General features: G+C 43.4%; 1 protein-coding gene across 7 annotated transcripts in view; it reads left to right on the top strand.

The window, feature by feature from the left end:
• The window catches only part of ST3GAL3 (ST3 beta-galactoside alpha-2,3-sialyltransferase 3), a 310,879-nt gene that overhangs the window by 246,748 nt on the left and 46,766 nt on the right, over positions 1–17,365 (top strand). For all 7 annotated transcript variants that reach the window (XM_075832627.1, XM_075832630.1, XM_075832625.1 and 4 more), the window contains one exon: positions 7,326–7,420. In XM_075832627.1, the coding sequence (XP_075688742.1) occupies positions 7,326–7,420 (95 nt within the window). The remainder of the gene's footprint in view (positions 1–7,325; positions 7,421–17,365) is intronic.

Here is a 17,365-nt window from a genome sequence, read left to right as displayed (position 1 = left end):
GGATACAGGCTATGGGAAGCAGGATACGGGAACAATGGGAGCAGGATACAACTAAGGGACATTTGCATAGACGAACACAGGAATACAAACAACGCTCAGGCAAGGAGAGGAAGGGAAGAGCCCTTTTTAAAGTCCAGGGTGTTACAGGGTTGATTGTCATCAAACTTTAGATTGGTGCGCGCGCTGGCCCTTTAAGGTTAGAAGTGCGGGCGCACCCTACAGGAGAGTACTGCAGCCGTGTGTGTCGATGTCTCTGAGGAGGGAGGCGCTGGCATAAAGATACAGTCCTGTTGTCGCAGCTGTTGGTAAGTGGGACGTGGCGGCGGTCAGCGACTGTAACACTATAACAGCCTATGTGCCGTTTCCTAAGCACAATAGTACGACCTGGTGATCGTGCAGTTACAGAAGCTGTGCCTGCACGATTACCCGACTGTATTCAACAGCCTGACTCGTTATGAATGTGATCAGGGGATCGCAGCCTAAAGTCACCTAGTAGGTGTAGAATAATGTTTAGTAATAAAAAGGCTCCCTCCCCCAAAAATGTTTTTATTTAATTGTTCAAAATAGTACACCATAAAAAAAAGACAAATTTGATATCACCGCAATCATATATTACTCCTAAGGCACCTCGAATGTCGTAAAAAAAACAGACCCAAAAACAATGGTGAATTTACTTTTTTTTCCAATTTTTCCCAAAGCAAATTAATAAAACGGAATCAATAAGTTACATGTGACCTAAAATAGCTCTATTCAAAAATAATACTCGTCCCACAAAAAACAAGCCTTCATACAGCTACATGGGGAAAATAAAAAAAAGTTCTAACTCTTAATACCGACTATGAAAAAAATCAAAGATTTTTGGCTATTAATATTTTTGAATCTTTAGTCCAGGACGGATAGGTATTATTTTTATTAGAGGGGAGATTTATCATGTCTAGTGGAAATTTTGAGGAGATTTTTTTTTTTTTAATTTGTTCGTATTAATGTTTTTTTATGATTTTGTTTCACCCCAGAAGATGAGAAAAGATAATCTTGGGCAAAATTATTATTATGATGTTATGTTTGAAGCCACAGTAACTGGATCTGCCCTAGTAGCCCAAGTTACAGGGTCTATTAGGATCTCTTCACATCTGCATCGGGGGTTCCCTCGTAGATCCTACTCGATTTGACAGCAAGAATTGCGCTGCATGCAAGGCATGATAGGAATTGTAGTTTCACAACATTTAGGCAGAAGACCTCAGGTCTATAGTAAAGAATGATCGTACGGTCTAGTGCATGGCGCAGGTGATGCTCTATCCAAGGCTAATCAGTAACTCCACCGGCCGGCTGTGAGGGTCGTAGCGATGGAAATGTCCATCAAATCACATGAACTATTATTTAATGGTGGCTTGAAAAAAAATCTATGATTACCACTCGGTGAAATCACAGTAAGACTCTGTTCACACCATGTTTTTTTTATGTACATTCAGCGTATACGCTACTTTGCCCATATACAATAACCAAACAAGTGTGCCCTTTTGGCAATTCCAGCACTGCTACCTCTGATTATCAGGGCTCAGGAGTTGTATCTGGACTATGCATGCCAGGCATAAACCATTCTCACCATGACCGCCAGTAGTTTGGCTGCGGTTAGTACATTACATTTTGTTGGCACATTTTCCACGTTGGAGACATTTCCAGGGCGCCGTGCCCATTTGCTCTACAATTTCGTTTTTTTTGTTTCTTTTTTTTACTTAACACAATCTGAGACGATAAACCAATGCTCTATTTTGTAATATACTGAATGTAACTTATATCAGTCCTGCTTTTTACTCTACATATCGTCTATAGCAAGGTGACATAGATACAGGTAATGGAGTCTGGCTTCCTGCAGCCAATGGATTATAGCATTGCCTGCAACATATATTTTATATAAGGGCCCATTAATTGTATAACTAAAAAAGGACACAGGGCGCCTCATCGTGCCGATCACTCAATATGAAGAAGGATAGGGTTAACAGCAAACACTATGCTAACTTTCTGGTGTTGGGCAACTTCAGGCACAACGCTCATGTTACTTGTAGACAATAGTGTCAGCTGCAGCAGTCCCCGGACGGTCGATTTGGATCCACCACCGCTCGTACTGTGGAATAAATTCAATAGAAAAATGGGGCAGTTTGATAGCGCTGCCGACACCAAGGAGTGACACTTCCAAGATAACTAAAAATAGTTATTTATTGTGGCTATTCATTTCATCAGGCCATCAACAGCTTGATATTGACACCGATGCTGTGTTGAAACGCGTAGCTACAATAAATAAATATTTCTAATTATCTTGGAAGTGTCACTCCTTGATGTTGGCAGCGCTATCAAATTGCCCCATTTTTCCATTGAATTTATTCCACAATAATTGTATAGTCAGCTCAACAGTACAGCCGTGTTATTCGAGGGGCGGCTGATAACAGACATGACTCTAGTCTAGAGGATCTCAGCAATGGAGACATGTGACATAAAGCCGTGATCACGGGGAAGGGAAGTTTCTACACTTTATCCCATTGAAGAACACTAACTAAAGTCTTCCTCTTACCAGCCTGAAATGGCAGATAGCAGGGAGCAATAGGCATACCAGCCAACTTTTTGGACGGCCAAAGAGGGACAATTGTGGTTCATTGTGTGAAAGATCATGTTTTCACGCATATCTATATGTTTGAATCGTTTTTTTATTGAAAAATTAGCATAAAAACCATTGATTTATAGACTTGTTTAATATCCAAATTGTACCAAATGATGAAATAATCTATAATTTAGGGTCCAATTTACGGTCAGGAACCAGACAGATTGTTTCTAAAGCAATATGGTAAGTTTATTAGTGCAAATCTATCTCCCAGGTCAGTAAGAGAGACAGGAGGACACTAGGGAGGTATTGCAATAGGTTGTATTCAGCCGCACATAGCAAGGGGATGGGGGTGGACGGCCTCTATAGTGGCCCTTTAAACAGCGCCAGTTTTAAAGTTTACCTATTATTTCCAGCAACTTGTGACATGTAAACTTCACAAATGATTTCAATAGATTGAGTGTGGGATGTCGGTATTGGTGCATGCAGTCACGCTGAACAATGCAGAAATAATCAACTCTTAAAGAAGGCTATCCCCTGTCTACCCCGCTGCTTGTTCTCCGGTCAGATCATTCACAGCTGCTCCTGGGAACCGACAGGATAATCCATAAGATATATATATCAAGTAGTGGTATAGAAAACCGGCAATGTCGGCAAACATACAATCAGAAATAGGTAGTATATCTCATGCAATGGTGGTGCTCTCTGCCATCAGCAAAGCAGTCCCATTTCAGATTTCCAATCCTGCATCTGATAAACATATTGGTGAGTGTTGTGCTACATTTTTTACTCCGTACCTGGTTACACAGCAGACTTGGGGACTGCAGAAGGGGAGGACGTCTCTTTACAGCCTACTATGCAAGTCTATGGAGAAGGAAGGAGGGGAGAGCAGGAGGAGGGAGCAAAGACAGTGTAGGTCTATGGAATGGGAAGGGGTGAGCAGGGGGAGAAAGCAGGAGCACAGTGCAGTGAGAAAGACACAGACTGCTGGAAAGATTTCTATGTCACCCCAGTGCTGGATTCTCAGCTAGACTACTCAGTACTGCTGTAAAATCTCCACCATGCTGCTGCAGCTTATATATGTGATGTATAGAGATAAGAGAGCAGGATTCTCCTCTTCTATATGTGCAGTGTATAGAAGACATGATAGTCGTCAGGCTTCGTCCACTAGCTCAGAGACGACTGAGACTTAGAGATAGAGCCTGCAGAGTGGAAAACTGCTAAATAATGCAGAATACAAGTCATATAATGGTCAGAAATAATGTTATTCCTCATGTACGCACATATGATAACTTATTCTGAAAATCTCCTGTAAAGTTAAGCTTTAAGATAAGAGAATTAGATTGGGAGTTTTTCAATTAAATATTCCCTCCAATCCGGTGAGCATTCTTTTTTTATTTTTTTTTTGCAAACGAATGCTCGACAGGAACACATTAAAAGCTGTCAAGGAATCACTATTCAAGCAATTCCCCAAAGGCAGCTGGAGACTGTCTGGATCAAGCGTGCAGGTAAATCAGTTACCTCAAGTCCGTAACCACTCTGGTCAGCAGAGTTTAAGGCTAGTCTATGGTCTTCACCAGAGCCCACCGCAAGGCAGGTTGGATTTGGCTACATAGAACCCAGGTTGCATTAACAGAATACGGTGTTGGACAGGAGGTCCAATGCAGGCAGTACCAGAATTGATAACCAGACAAGCCAGAGGGGTAATCAGCAAGCACGGTTCAAAACCAGGAAATACTAAAAGTCCAAATCGCAAAACAGAAGAGTACCAGGACTTGCAGGGGTCACAACCAGCCGAGAGCAGAATGTCCAAATCAGTGAGCAGAGGGAAAATCCAAAGACAAAGCTGAGGTCCAGTTGAAAGAGTCCAAATAGTCAGAGTGTAGCCAGAAGCTTGATCAGACACATGCAAACATAAGAAATCACAAGCAACAATGAGAAAACTGAGCAGATTCACCCTTGACCTTGATAGGACGCAGATAGAGAAATTAGATTGGCTCTGCACCAAAAACCAAGGCCACCCAGAAGCTTAGCTAGTAGTCATGACAACCTTAAAGTGACGGACGTTTCCTAACAAAAGCATTTACCACCAATGAATGATAAGTGTCCAGATTTTTATCATTTATCATGAGACAACGGTGGAGCACTGCGGCCCCTTCACCGCAGTACTGACACAGCACTGCTCTCATCCATGTGGCTGTGTCTGGTAGTTGCAGGGGCTGATGAGCAATGTAGTGGCCACTTCTTTCCAATGATCAGTGGGGGTACAGGGGTGAGACCTGCGCCAATCACACACTGAGGTCCTATCCTAAGAAAAGGAGACATTTTTTTACGCCTTATAGGAGACAGAGGTTTGTGGCCCATTAATTGGCTTGGCGCTGTGGCCAAATAACATGCTGGGCTCTTAAGTTAATGTAAGAATGTTCATGTTACACGCTCTATAATAAAGATATGAATAATTCACAGCCGCAGCTCCTACGCCCAAAACTGATGAAGTGGTGTCAGGTAATGTTCCCCTCCCAGGAGTAAAGCGCAGGATATTAATCGGATCTCCACACGGGAAGCCGATAATACGCCGGCCGGGGCAGGAATGCTTTGTGCTCCCTTCATGAATAACTCAGCACAGACCCTCAGCCTGACTCGCCACAATCTCCCCTCCATCTGCCACACATCGGAGGTTACTAAAACGAAACGATGGATCCCCCGGGAAGGATTCGCGTCCTTGCTGAGGCTTTTCCTTTTGCTTGCTTTTTCATGACCTCTAATCTGTGACAACACTGGGGACATCTGTCCAAACTCCGGCTGACTTCCTTGTAGTGTCATCTGTGAGACAAGTGTAGAAATCATTGGGGACGACATCCCTGCTGAGTAATATTAAAGGGCTTTATGTAACTAAAACCTAATAACTGTAGACTGGAACGTTTTTCAACTTTCTAATTCAATTCTTCACTATTTTCAAGATTTCTGCTTGCTGACAGTGAATGGGAACATTCTTGTTTAGATCCAAAGGATGAAAAACTGTCCTCATGTAAATTTCTCACAGATAAGGGTTGCTGCAATGCAATCTCGACAATCCTCTGTGAGCTAATAACATTATCAGCACAAATATCTGTTCTGTCCGGATAGTTTGTTACAATGTATCAATGCAGGTAACATGTATCAGTCTGGAATCCAATTATGTTTAGCTCACAGACGATTGCCTAGGCGAAATACAACTGTAACAAACCTTCAGCTGTGAGATGTATTATTTTCATGTCACACTGGATGAGCCATTTATGTAGCAGGATTGTGGCAGGAGAAGACGTGCGCTACTATAGAATATAATAAAAAGCATTTAAAAGAAAACCTGGGCTTTTATTACTATAAATTCCTTTAATCTGACATCTGTTAGTCTGGCACTACTTCACAGCACGAAAATCCAGATTCTCACAAGATCAGAAACAGATGACGGTGGCAGATTATATATTATTTTATTTTGGGCTTCTTGCTAAATTTCATTGGGCGGCATGCCTACCCTTTATTAACACATAATCGTCCTTTGTTGCCAGCGCAGAACTGCAATATAATGTGGAATTACACAAGACTGACAGAGAGAACTAATAAAGGAAATTCCTGTGATTTAGGACTTTACGGCAGTGCCCGGAGGCTGCACGGACCAATAAATCTTCTGTGTGCTGCCATTCCGGCTCCGTCGCATGCGTATATACTCTATATACCCCCCTAGAAGAAAACAAATAGAGAAGCAAAAGGCACGGCGCTACACATGGTGCAGGTCAATGAGATAACGGGAGAGTCATAAGCATGGTCAGTTATGCTCACCTGGTAAATTTATGATAAAAGCAGTGAATGATCGGTCCACTTCGTGCTGCTGCCAGGATCCAAAGCCGGAAAACCAGACCGGTTACCGCTGATATAACATGTGGAAAAAAGAAGGCAAAAGAGGATCCTATAGGTCGCTGCTGCGTGGTGGTTTTGAAGTAGGTCAAGGAGGGTAGATACGAATGTAAGTAGATATTTTATTGAATCATACAGGCTACGCGTTTCGACACTGTACCAGCGTCTTCATCAGGCCTGATGAAGACGCTGGTACAGTGTCGAAACGCGTAGCCTGTATGATTCAATAAAATATCTACTTACATTCGTATCTACCCTCCTTGACCTACTTCAAAACCACCACGCAGCAGCGCCCTATAGGATCCTCCCTTTTGCCTTCTTTTTTCCCCTAGAAGAAACACTTCCTAAGGCCCCCCCCCATGGACACGACAGTAGAATGTGTAATGACGGACCCATTCATTTCTATTGCCCGCGGACATCTTCTGGTATATTTACGGGAAGGTGTCAGTGCCATAGAAAGGCTCCGCAAAAGAGAAGACATGTCCTATTTTTTGCTTTTACGGACTGTGATTACGGGCACGGTCGTCTGCTGGAACAAACTACGTTTGTTTGGTGGTGGTAACAATTAATTTTAGGCTCTGGGTCTTCCTGAAGGCTCTCAGCCTTTTCCATGACTTTCTGAGGATCTAGAATAATGGATAATCCAACACTTGCCCTCTTGATGCCGGAGTAAAGGAATTTTAGGGTATTTTTTTGTTACTTCTCTCCTGATAATCTGGAATGTTTGGTTCTGTTGATGCCGTATAACAGGAATTTTGCCGTTCTTTGATTTGATTTACTGTACGGAGATTCATCTATCATTGAGAATTGATGTCATTGTTTTCTCTTTGTCTTGTAGGTTCTCAAGACCAGCACCAATGTTTCTTGACAATTCCTTCAGGAAATGGGGAAAGATCAGGGAATATTTGCCTCCTTTTGGAATTAAAGGACAAGGTAAACGACATTTGTGGGATCTCGTAATCCCCCTCCTTCTACCTCTTCATACTGGTGCTGTCCCAGAGAGATTCATGTGAGGATGAGGAGCATTTATAGGATGTCAGCTCAGATTGTTGAGGGCGGAGGATCGTTATTTTATTAGCTCATAATCAGATTTATTATAAATGCCACCATTTAGCATTTTAAGGGGTTGTCCATTTTGAGTAATCCCTTTAGTGTTTACTTATGGAACATGACACAGTTTCTATTGAAATCAATGGTCGGCCTGTGTAATGCGTGGACATGCTGGGTCCTCCAGAAATAGTGAGACGTTCTTTATAGTCGCTCACTGCGACTAATGAATGAGGGTCCCGGATGGGAATTCCCTAATAGGATAGCGAGTAAAGACGATCTTCTGATTTGTCATGGATAAATGTGAGAAGATCACATCGGAGAAGCCTCTTTACAGACAAATAACGAATAGAGAAGCAAAAGGCACGGCGCCACATGGTGCAGGTCAATGAGATAACGGGAGAGTCATAAACCTGATCAGTTATGCTCACCTGGTAGGTATATGATAAAGGCAGAAAATAATCGGTCCACTTCGTGCTGCTGCCAGGATCCAAAGCCGGAAAACCAGACCGGTTACCGCTAATAAAACATGTGGACAAAAGAAGGCAAAAGGGAGGATCCTATAGGGCGCTGCTGCGTGGTTGTTTCGAAGGTGTTCAAGGATGATAGATGCGAATGTATATAAGTAGAAATTTATTAAATCATACAGGCTACGCGTTTCGACACTGTACCAGCGTCTTCCTCAGGCCTGTATGATTTAATAAATTTCTACTTATATACATTCGCATCTATCATCCTTGAACACCTTCGAAACAACCACGCAGCAGCGCCCTATAGGATCCTCCCTTTTGCCTTCTTTTGTCCACATCTTTACAGACAACAATTGGTGGTTTGAAACATTGTTGCCACGGATCTGATGTCTCTGTTATTAAGATCATTGTGGGCCCTCAGGGTGGAGTTTCCTTCTGGCCCAGCAGCGGCTTTAGTGTTGCACTATATACCAATAGTTAATGTAAATGATTTACATGGCAGCACAATCAGTCAACATCAATGATAAACCAACGTTTTATTGTTAATTTTTCCCTGTATTCACACTGGCCAATTATCGGAAGGGAGTGAAATGTGTTAATGGTGTGCGGTCATTTTGAGTGGAGTTTCTGGTTGTAATTATTTTTATTAGGGAGTGTGATATATATATATATATATATATATATTTTAAAAAAAATGATCTGTAGTTGTTCTGCTCCTTAGCAACAGAAGTAACGGCCAGTTTGTGACAACTTTGGATCTCTACGCATCATTGTCACTCACATTGGGGCGGGCTGGTGTCACGCGGTTACCTTTGGCTTATTTTTGACCTCGTCTACCCCGTGTCCCCGGTTGTGACTCCTGGCAAGTCCATCTGCTCTGCATTTCTGGCCTGTCCTCCTGACCTGTCGTAACTTCACCTCTTCTGCACCCGTAGTTTGACTCTTGACTTGCTTCAACTATGAACGGAGTTCCTGTACGTGTCGCTAGTTTTGCTCTTGTTCCATCTCTGCGGTCACTTCCCATTGATTGCTGCTCGTTACCGTCTGCGTCATGATTTCGCTTGGTCATTCTACTCCGATTTGGCGTTAGCTTATTCTATATCCCAGGAGCAACCACCAAGTGGCCGAGACCTGGGAAAAGCCATAACTTACTCATAGGCTTCAGAGTTAAGATCCCTGGCACGGTCAGAGTTAAGGTCCCTGGGGCCTCATCATTTTCATGCTTGACAGCAGCTTATATGAATGTGTGAGCTCCGCATTCGGAAACTGAATCGAATCTCAAGAATCTATCATAAAGTTAGAGATACCCATGGCAGCCCCTAAACCACTATAAATCGGGAAAATCTCTGAGTGGTGTCAGTCCTGGTTGCCCTTGCCAGTTAGTTGACGCTCATAGTCTCATACAGACATTATTCATTCTTGTTTGAACCTTGGTTCTTAAGGTGATGTGCTTGATATGTCAGCTTTATTTAACCAGTGGAGAGGTGATACCAGTACATTTAGGATTTCTTCATGTTCCAGATGTTCTTTCATCACTTGGCTGATTTGTAGTATAAATTATTCAGTACGTTTCCGTCGGCAGAGTGACCTCCCTGGCAGGTTAAACCAACTGCAACTTTTCTGTATGCAAAAAGAAAAAAAAACAAAACCACAGTTGCCCCTTTCCCCGGCTCATGCTACCTGATCTGTTTGATCGTTGTAACATGGCTACTCTTTCACTGGGTCACCCTGGGTGAGCGGCATTTGTTTACCTGCAGTGTAACCAAGCAGAACAGTCTTCACAATCCAAGCCTTCATTATCTTAACCCAATACTGCTGGTGGCCATAGACCATTCACGTGTACACACATCGAGATAGCCTTACAGGGTAGAGTCTAACTACAGTTGTCCTCCGCACAGAACACAACACTGGCAGCCATGCTGGCGATGGAGATGTCCATGTGGTTACATTAGACATTGAGTCTCGAAAAGGACAAAGGTCCCACAAACGCAACCTGTTGTTGATTACATATGTGTTGTATGGGACAAGAAGCAGTCAAAATAAACCACCCGGAGAGCAATCTGCTACTTTAAATAGGCAGGAAAACAGTCTCGTTCTTCCCATATCATTGACTGGACCAGTCCCTCCATTGTAATGTGAGTTTTAAAGGCTATGTAAACCTTCGAAAGTGATTTTTTTTCTTTTCATAAAAAGGTCAATCAATGTGATTTGTGCAACTTTATAATTCGTTTTTATAAAAAATATTTTTTACTTTTTGAGATACAGCTGCTCTGTCTTCTGCATACAGAGCAGCTGTATCGTGCGCGAAGACCTGAATCCGTCAGGTCGGCGGGACTGACAGGTTCAGTGACAGAGGGTCCACGCAGGATCCACCTGTAATCGATTACATCTAAGTTATGAACTGTCAGAGACATGCATGACCCGCTGGCACTGAACCAGTCAGTCCCGCAGGACACAGGATTCAGCGTAAGATACAGCTGCTCTGTATACAGAATACAAAGCAGCTGTATCTCAAAAAGTTAAAATAATTTTTCATAAAAACGAATAAAGTTTCACAAAACACACTAATTGAGCTTTTTATAGTAAAAAAAACAAAAACGCTTCCAAAGGTGTACATGGCTTTTAAGCTAATGTAACAAGATACAGTATATATATATATATATATATATATATATATATATATATATATATATATGTATAAAAATCAAACCTATTCTACTGTATATGAAAAGTCAAATACAAAGGGCAATTTTGTCTGATAGCTTAACTTCGGAGGGAACAAATATTCATGGGGTGAAAAACATGCAGTCAATATCACCAATGTAGGTGTTCCCAAGGTGGTCCCCAAGCACATCACCCCCAAATGTGGCCTCCTCAGGGGTCTAGATGAAGCCGGTTTCTGGTCCCATTCATTGTCATATATAATCTTGCCACCGTACTAAAATACTGCAGTGATTAATGTCCAAAAATGGCAAGTGTGCACTTGGCTTAATAGTCTTACAAGGTGGCCGATGCTTCCAGGAGTCCATTCCGTTCTATTTTTATACTTTGCGGCTGATGTTATTGAGAGGAGATGTTTATCTGATCTCGGCTTGGCAGATGTTCCAGGTAACAATTTATTAAAGAAAACTCAAAGACGTCTGCAAGTGCAATGTTCAGAACAGTTTCCTCTCATAATCCAAACCTTTTTTTGGCTGTATGTTCTTAATTAAGTTTAATAATTCTCTTTCTCTGGCTAGGAGCAAAGAAGGAACATCTTTAACTGTTTCCCGACCGCCGGCTGTTTATAAACCTCCGGCGGTCGAGGGCCATATATAGCGCGTGTTTTAGCTGGCTGCCCCAGCGATCGGGCAGCTGAATGTCGAGTGCCCGGCTGTCAGTGACTGCCGGGGACCCTGAGGAGAAGACAGAAGCAGCTTTTTCTGCTTCTTTCTTCTCTGATCGCTGTATATTGATTAGGAGCGGCGGCTCCTCTGCCGCTGCCTCTATGGGTCCTAGTGATCGTGTGACTGGTCACATGATCGCCGGGTGCCGTTAGTGGCAGTAGTGGTCTAACTAGACCCAGCCCAGCCCTATTAGTGACAGTAGTCACTATAAGAGGGCGGATTTCCCCTTTAACTGGGGCTGCTGCGCATATAAGGTGTAAAAGAAAAAAAAGAAAATAAACTCCCCCAAGTCTGACCTTTGAGGGACAAGCCACAATAATAAAAAAATTAAAGTAAAATAAAGTGCAACAAACTAAATAATTAATACCATAAAAAAACAATAAAATGTTTCCCCCACCAATTGTTACGCTGGCGCTGACCCATTTACCCTAAAATAGACAAGTAATATACCAAAATCTACGGTAGACAATGATGATCGCAAGTGAAAGGTCTATTTTCGGGTAAAACTATATTATTACAAAAAAAAAAAATAGCTGAAAAGTAAAAAAAGCATATTTTTTTTTACTATTATTTTCAAACTTTAGGCCTAGAAATTCTAAAATATCACAAAGGATGTGTAAAAAAAACCAAAAAACAACCAAACATTGTCTATGAAAAAAACATTGCGAAAACCACGTCACTAGCCCAACAAATAAAATAAATTATATCTGTTTAACTGACGCGTGATAAAAATGGCTAAACTGTGTCTGGTCCTGAAGGCCCAAAATAGCCCGGTCCTGAACCGGTAAAAGGGGGGAATGATGACATTCTGGGTATTGGAGCCTATAGACTGAAAACAGAGGCACAATGTCTGACGGGCTACATGGTCGATTTTGACCCAACCATCAGGGGCCACATCCGCATCCAATAAAAGTGTCAGGACAACCTTTGATAATGGCGGGTCATCCAGCTCAATAATGCAGATTTCCACCCAGCTGAGCATTAGGCTTCGTTCACATCTGCGTTGGGGTCCCGTTCCGTCTGAACTTTCCGTCAGCACGGGACCCTGAACAGACACAAACGGAAACCAGAGGTTTCCGTTTCCATCACCATTAATTTCACTGATGACGGTTCCGGTGCCCGTGGTTTCCGTTTCTCTCTGTTGTGCACCGGACCCGTCGTTTTGCCGGAAGCAATAGCGCAGTCGTCTACGCTCTCTTAGTTATGAGACTTTGCACGCTGTTTTTTCTCCATTACTGCATCTAATCTCATCATTCCCCCCTTCTATTTACACCCACGTCTGCTGTCTATAGGTTACCAAGAGGAGGGGTCAGAGGGGGTGGAGTGACACATGACTGCAGGAGCAGATGACACAGGAATTGTTTTTAGTCTGTAACCATGGAGACATATAAGTGTGCATGGGAGCTGTAGACACAAAACGGGAGAACATTTTAAAGCAAGACTATTGCTAAGTTGCATTTTCTGAATGCATTGCTGCATTGTGAACCCCATATGAGCTGTAGAAACAAAACGGGAAGAGATTTTTTTATCATGACTATTGCACGTTTGCTTCATTTTTTTATTTTATTTTTAATGCATAGGCGCATGGCGACTTGTTTGGCCGGTTCGGTTCAGACGTAGCTCCGATTCTATGCACTGTCGTGTGTAACTCCTTGTGTTGTTTTTGCAGTGACAGTCAGGGGTCTTCTCCATGCAGACAGGTGTGCAGCGCCTCTGCCGCAAGGCAATCTTTTAGACTAATGAAAAACACAAGAGGCTGGAGCGATCGCAGATCTTGATCTTCTCCCTTGTCCTCGTTACGTGCTGACACGGTGCTGCTGTAATGTCGTGTAATTACGTGACCGGATTTCCTGAATAATAGCGCATACAAGCAGCATTGACATTTCCAGTCCACATGGATTCTTACAACCGTCTGTCTCGCTGCCAAAGTTCTGCTGAACGGCTGCCATTCATGTCGGCACTAACATTTATGAAATGTCTCACATGGAACGAGAAACAATTAAAGCTTGTATGCCGCGTCCACCGAGGGCGGAATGTAATGACCGTAACATTTTTCTGATGGTTGGTGCCGTCCTCATCGCATGCGGAGATGAACAATGCTGCGGTTGGGTTGACTCCCCGCTGATGTGCGCGCCACTGAGGCTTCATTCTTTACCAGCCAACAAGTGAGGGGCTGCCGGGCACGTGTCAGGGGACTTCTCTGCCGACAACACTGGGGGCTTGTTGTCTCTGAAGCTGGACATATTTGCTATTAAAAATAAATCTTTATAGGGGGAATGTGATATAGCGCTCAGAAGGGGTACAATAATGGGAGGTATCTGGGGACAGTGGGGTTGCTAGAGGAGGCATCTGTGGTGGGCACCTTCTACTTGCATAGGTCCCAGCATAAGTCCATTGCACAATGACTTATCCTGATAATTCCACGGTGATGACATCATGCTACACAGAAAAATCCTACTATAAAATGATGATGTCATCGTGGTTAGACGGCCTACCCCAGGCTATAGCAGCAGATCACTAGACAATGCGACACGTCACACGGCTAGAAATGTCTGACTGGTTGGAAGAGCACGGCCAAGACTTCCAAGTACTTCCCCGGCCCCCTAAATTGCCAGGCTTCAACCCAACTGACCATCTATGGGACCTCGATCGTCTTGTTGGCTCTATGGATCGTCCCCACGCACCCTCCAGCAAATGTGGGATGTTCTGCAGTCAGCACGGCGCCAGATACCGGAGACCACCGACCAGCACCTTATTGATCACTCCCCGCCCGTCTAGCGCTGTCCGTGCTGCACACGCCGGTTACTCTGGGTATCTGCTGCTGGTCAGAATAATGGGACTCCGCTGTGTAGAATGCGATACTTATAAGTTTATCCCGACTCTTTGGTTCTTCATGTGTTGGTGAGCCTGGACAATATCGGTAATCACACAAGCCATAAATAGAATAAAACTAAAGCCATCATATGATCTGTCAGCGGCGGTCAGACTGCTTGTTGATGGTTTCCATGCTGCAACAGCCGTTTACTACACAAAGTAGAAAGACTGACAAATAAGCGAAAACAACATCAAGTTTGATGTTTTGCGTAGAGGTTGGATTTTCGGACATTCACCTTATTTGTTGCCGTCTCTAAAATCCAAACCTCAACCACAAGTAAATATTTAGTGCATTATTTTCTTCTCCGCTTTGGCTGTTTACAGACCTTGTTTATAGAGTAGATAACATAAATCTTACATTTCCCCGAGACTCCGCTGATGGGAGACGCTCCTTTCTACAAAAATAAAATGACTGAATCTCAGGCTGATTGGAAAGTGACTTCATTCATGCGGGAGCGTCACAATGTCAGGGTGTTTTATCTGCAGCCGTCCCGGGGCGCCTGGTTCATATTTTCGGGAATTCCTACCAGTCTAATGTCATCTGCATGATATTGTTCTGCTTGATTCCCCTTTGTTTTTGCTGCACTGATCTATCGCAGATGCGGCATGGGGACGTGCTATCTGCATGAGTCACACCGGGGCCTCCAGCATAGTCATGTTTAAAATTAGACGCCCCCAGAAGCTGCAGAGGCTCCTCCATGACATTTCTTACATGTTCTTGTATAAGAATATTGTATTTCATAATGTAGTGTGGCGGCTCACAACAAAGTGCAGATGTCTCCGGTTACACGGGATGCGCGCGCCAGGAGCAGGGACTTCTATGGACGACTCATGAAGGATGAACTGGCGGCTCTCAGGGAATTACAGAATAGAATATTTATGTATTAATAAGCCGGGAATTCACAACAACTGAATTACAATAAAAATAAAGCCATTTAAGATCCGTCAGCTGCATGCTTGTTGATGGTTTCCAGGTTCCTCCAAAGAGCTTTTTACTACTTTGCTCAAAGTAGAAACCAACCAAAAATATGTGAAGATGATGCAAGTGAATGAAAATATCTTGTAGAAATTATTGCCAGTAAGGGTATGTGCACACACACTAATTACGTCCGTAATTGACGGACGTATTTCGGCCGCATGTCCCGGACCGAACTCAGTGCAAGGAGCCGGGCTCCTAGCATCATAGTTATGTACGGCACTAGGAGTCCCTGCCTCGCTGCAGGACAACTGTCCCGTACTGTAATCATGTTTTCAGTACGGGACAGTAGTTCCATGGAGAGGCAGGGACTCCTAGCATCGTACATAAGTATGATGCTAGGAGCCCGGCTCCCTGCACTGTGTTCGGTCCGGTACTTGCGGCCGAAATACGTCCGTCAGTTACGGACGTAATTAGTGTGTGTGCACATACCCTAAGTGTCACGCACAAAGAACGGAACTGAATGGATAAAAATCAGGAGAACAAATAGATCATTTATTTTTTCATCAGAAGTCGTATAAATTGTATGTTGAGGTATTATAGGTACTGCGAGCCAAATCTACTGAATGGTAGCCGACACGACTCAGACCCTGATTAACCTCTTAGTGACCAGCCTATTTTGGGTCTTAATGACAGAGCCATTTTCATGTTATTTTTTCCTAGTATATAAATTATTGATTAACTTTTTTATTTCTGTGCCTTATATGGCACCAACATATAACACAGCGCTGTCCTTACCTACTGTCCCCATCGGGTCTCACAATCTCCATTCCCTATCGGTATGATTTTGGGGTGTGGGAGGAAACCGGAATACCCGGAGGAGAGCACGCAAACACGGGGAGAACATACGAACTCCACGCCGATGTTGTCCTTGGTTGGTTATGAACTCAAGGCCCCCGGCACTGCAGGGCAATAGTGCCACCCCCTGAGCCACCCCCTGAGCCACCCCCTGAGCCACCCCCTGAGCCACCGTGCTGCCTGTTTTTTGGAGGGTAATGGGAAAAACTGAAAGTTCACCATTCTTTTTTGCGTCTTAAATTTATACCGTTTAACGTGTGATATAAATAACATAATAACGCTACGCCGCCGGCTGTTACGATCACGGCGATACCAGATTTATATAGTTTTTTTATGTTTTAATACTTTTACACAATAAAAAACACTTTTTCTGTAATAGTATTTGTTTTTGTGTCGAGCATTTGATAGGAGCCATACGTTTTTATTTTTCCGCCAATGTAGTTATGTGAGGGCTTATTTTTTGCGGGACGACTTGTAGCTTTTATTGGTACCATTTTAGGGCACATACAACTTTTTGTACACAGGATGAACAGAAAACAACAATACTGGAATTATTTATTTTTTTTACGGCGTTCACCGTGCGGGTTAAATAACGTAATCGTTTTATAGTTCGCGAGGTTACGGATGCTGCGATGGCAATTATTTGTCCCTTTTTTTTTATTTGTTTTTTTGTATTTTTTATAATAACGCACTTTGCAAGGGGAAAAAGTGGGTCTTCAATTTTTTTACTTGGGATTTTTCATTTATGATACTATTTTTTACGTTGTTCTTTTTTAGTCCCACTAGGGCACTCCACTATGCGCTCACTTGATCGCTTTTATAATATACTGTAATACTTCTGTATTGCAGTGTATTGTGCCTTGGGCAGGGCCTAATAGGCATACACTGAAGGCAGACCTGGGGGCACTGTAAGGCTGGGTTCACACGACCACATTAACGTCCGTAATGGACGGACGTATTTCGACCGGAAGTCCCGGACCGAACTCAGTGCAGGGAGCCGGGCTCCTAGCATCATAGTTATGTACGACGGAGGAGTCCCTGCCTCGCTGCTGGACAACTGTCCCATACTGTAATCATGTTTTCAGTACGGGACAGTAGTTCCACGGAGAGGCAGGGACTCCTAGCGTCGTACTTAACTATGATGCTAGGACACCGGCTCCCTGCACTGTGTTCGGTCCGGGACTTGTGGCCTAAATACGTCCGTCCATTACGGACGTTAATGTGGTCGTGTGAACCCAGCCTTAGGACTCCGGCTGCCATAAAAACGATAGGCACCCTGTGATCGCGGGAGTAGGAATGGCATGAAGAGGGAGCCCCCTCTATCTAA

The sequence above is a fragment of the Rhinoderma darwinii genome, chromosome 7, assembly GCF_050947455.1.
Source record: "Rhinoderma darwinii isolate aRhiDar2 chromosome 7, aRhiDar2.hap1, whole genome shotgun sequence".
Taxonomy (NCBI): domain Eukaryota; kingdom Metazoa; phylum Chordata; class Amphibia; order Anura; family Rhinodermatidae; genus Rhinoderma; species Rhinoderma darwinii.
The sequence above is the reverse complement of the archived record's forward strand: the minus strand, read 5'-3'. Positions and strand labels throughout refer to the sequence as shown.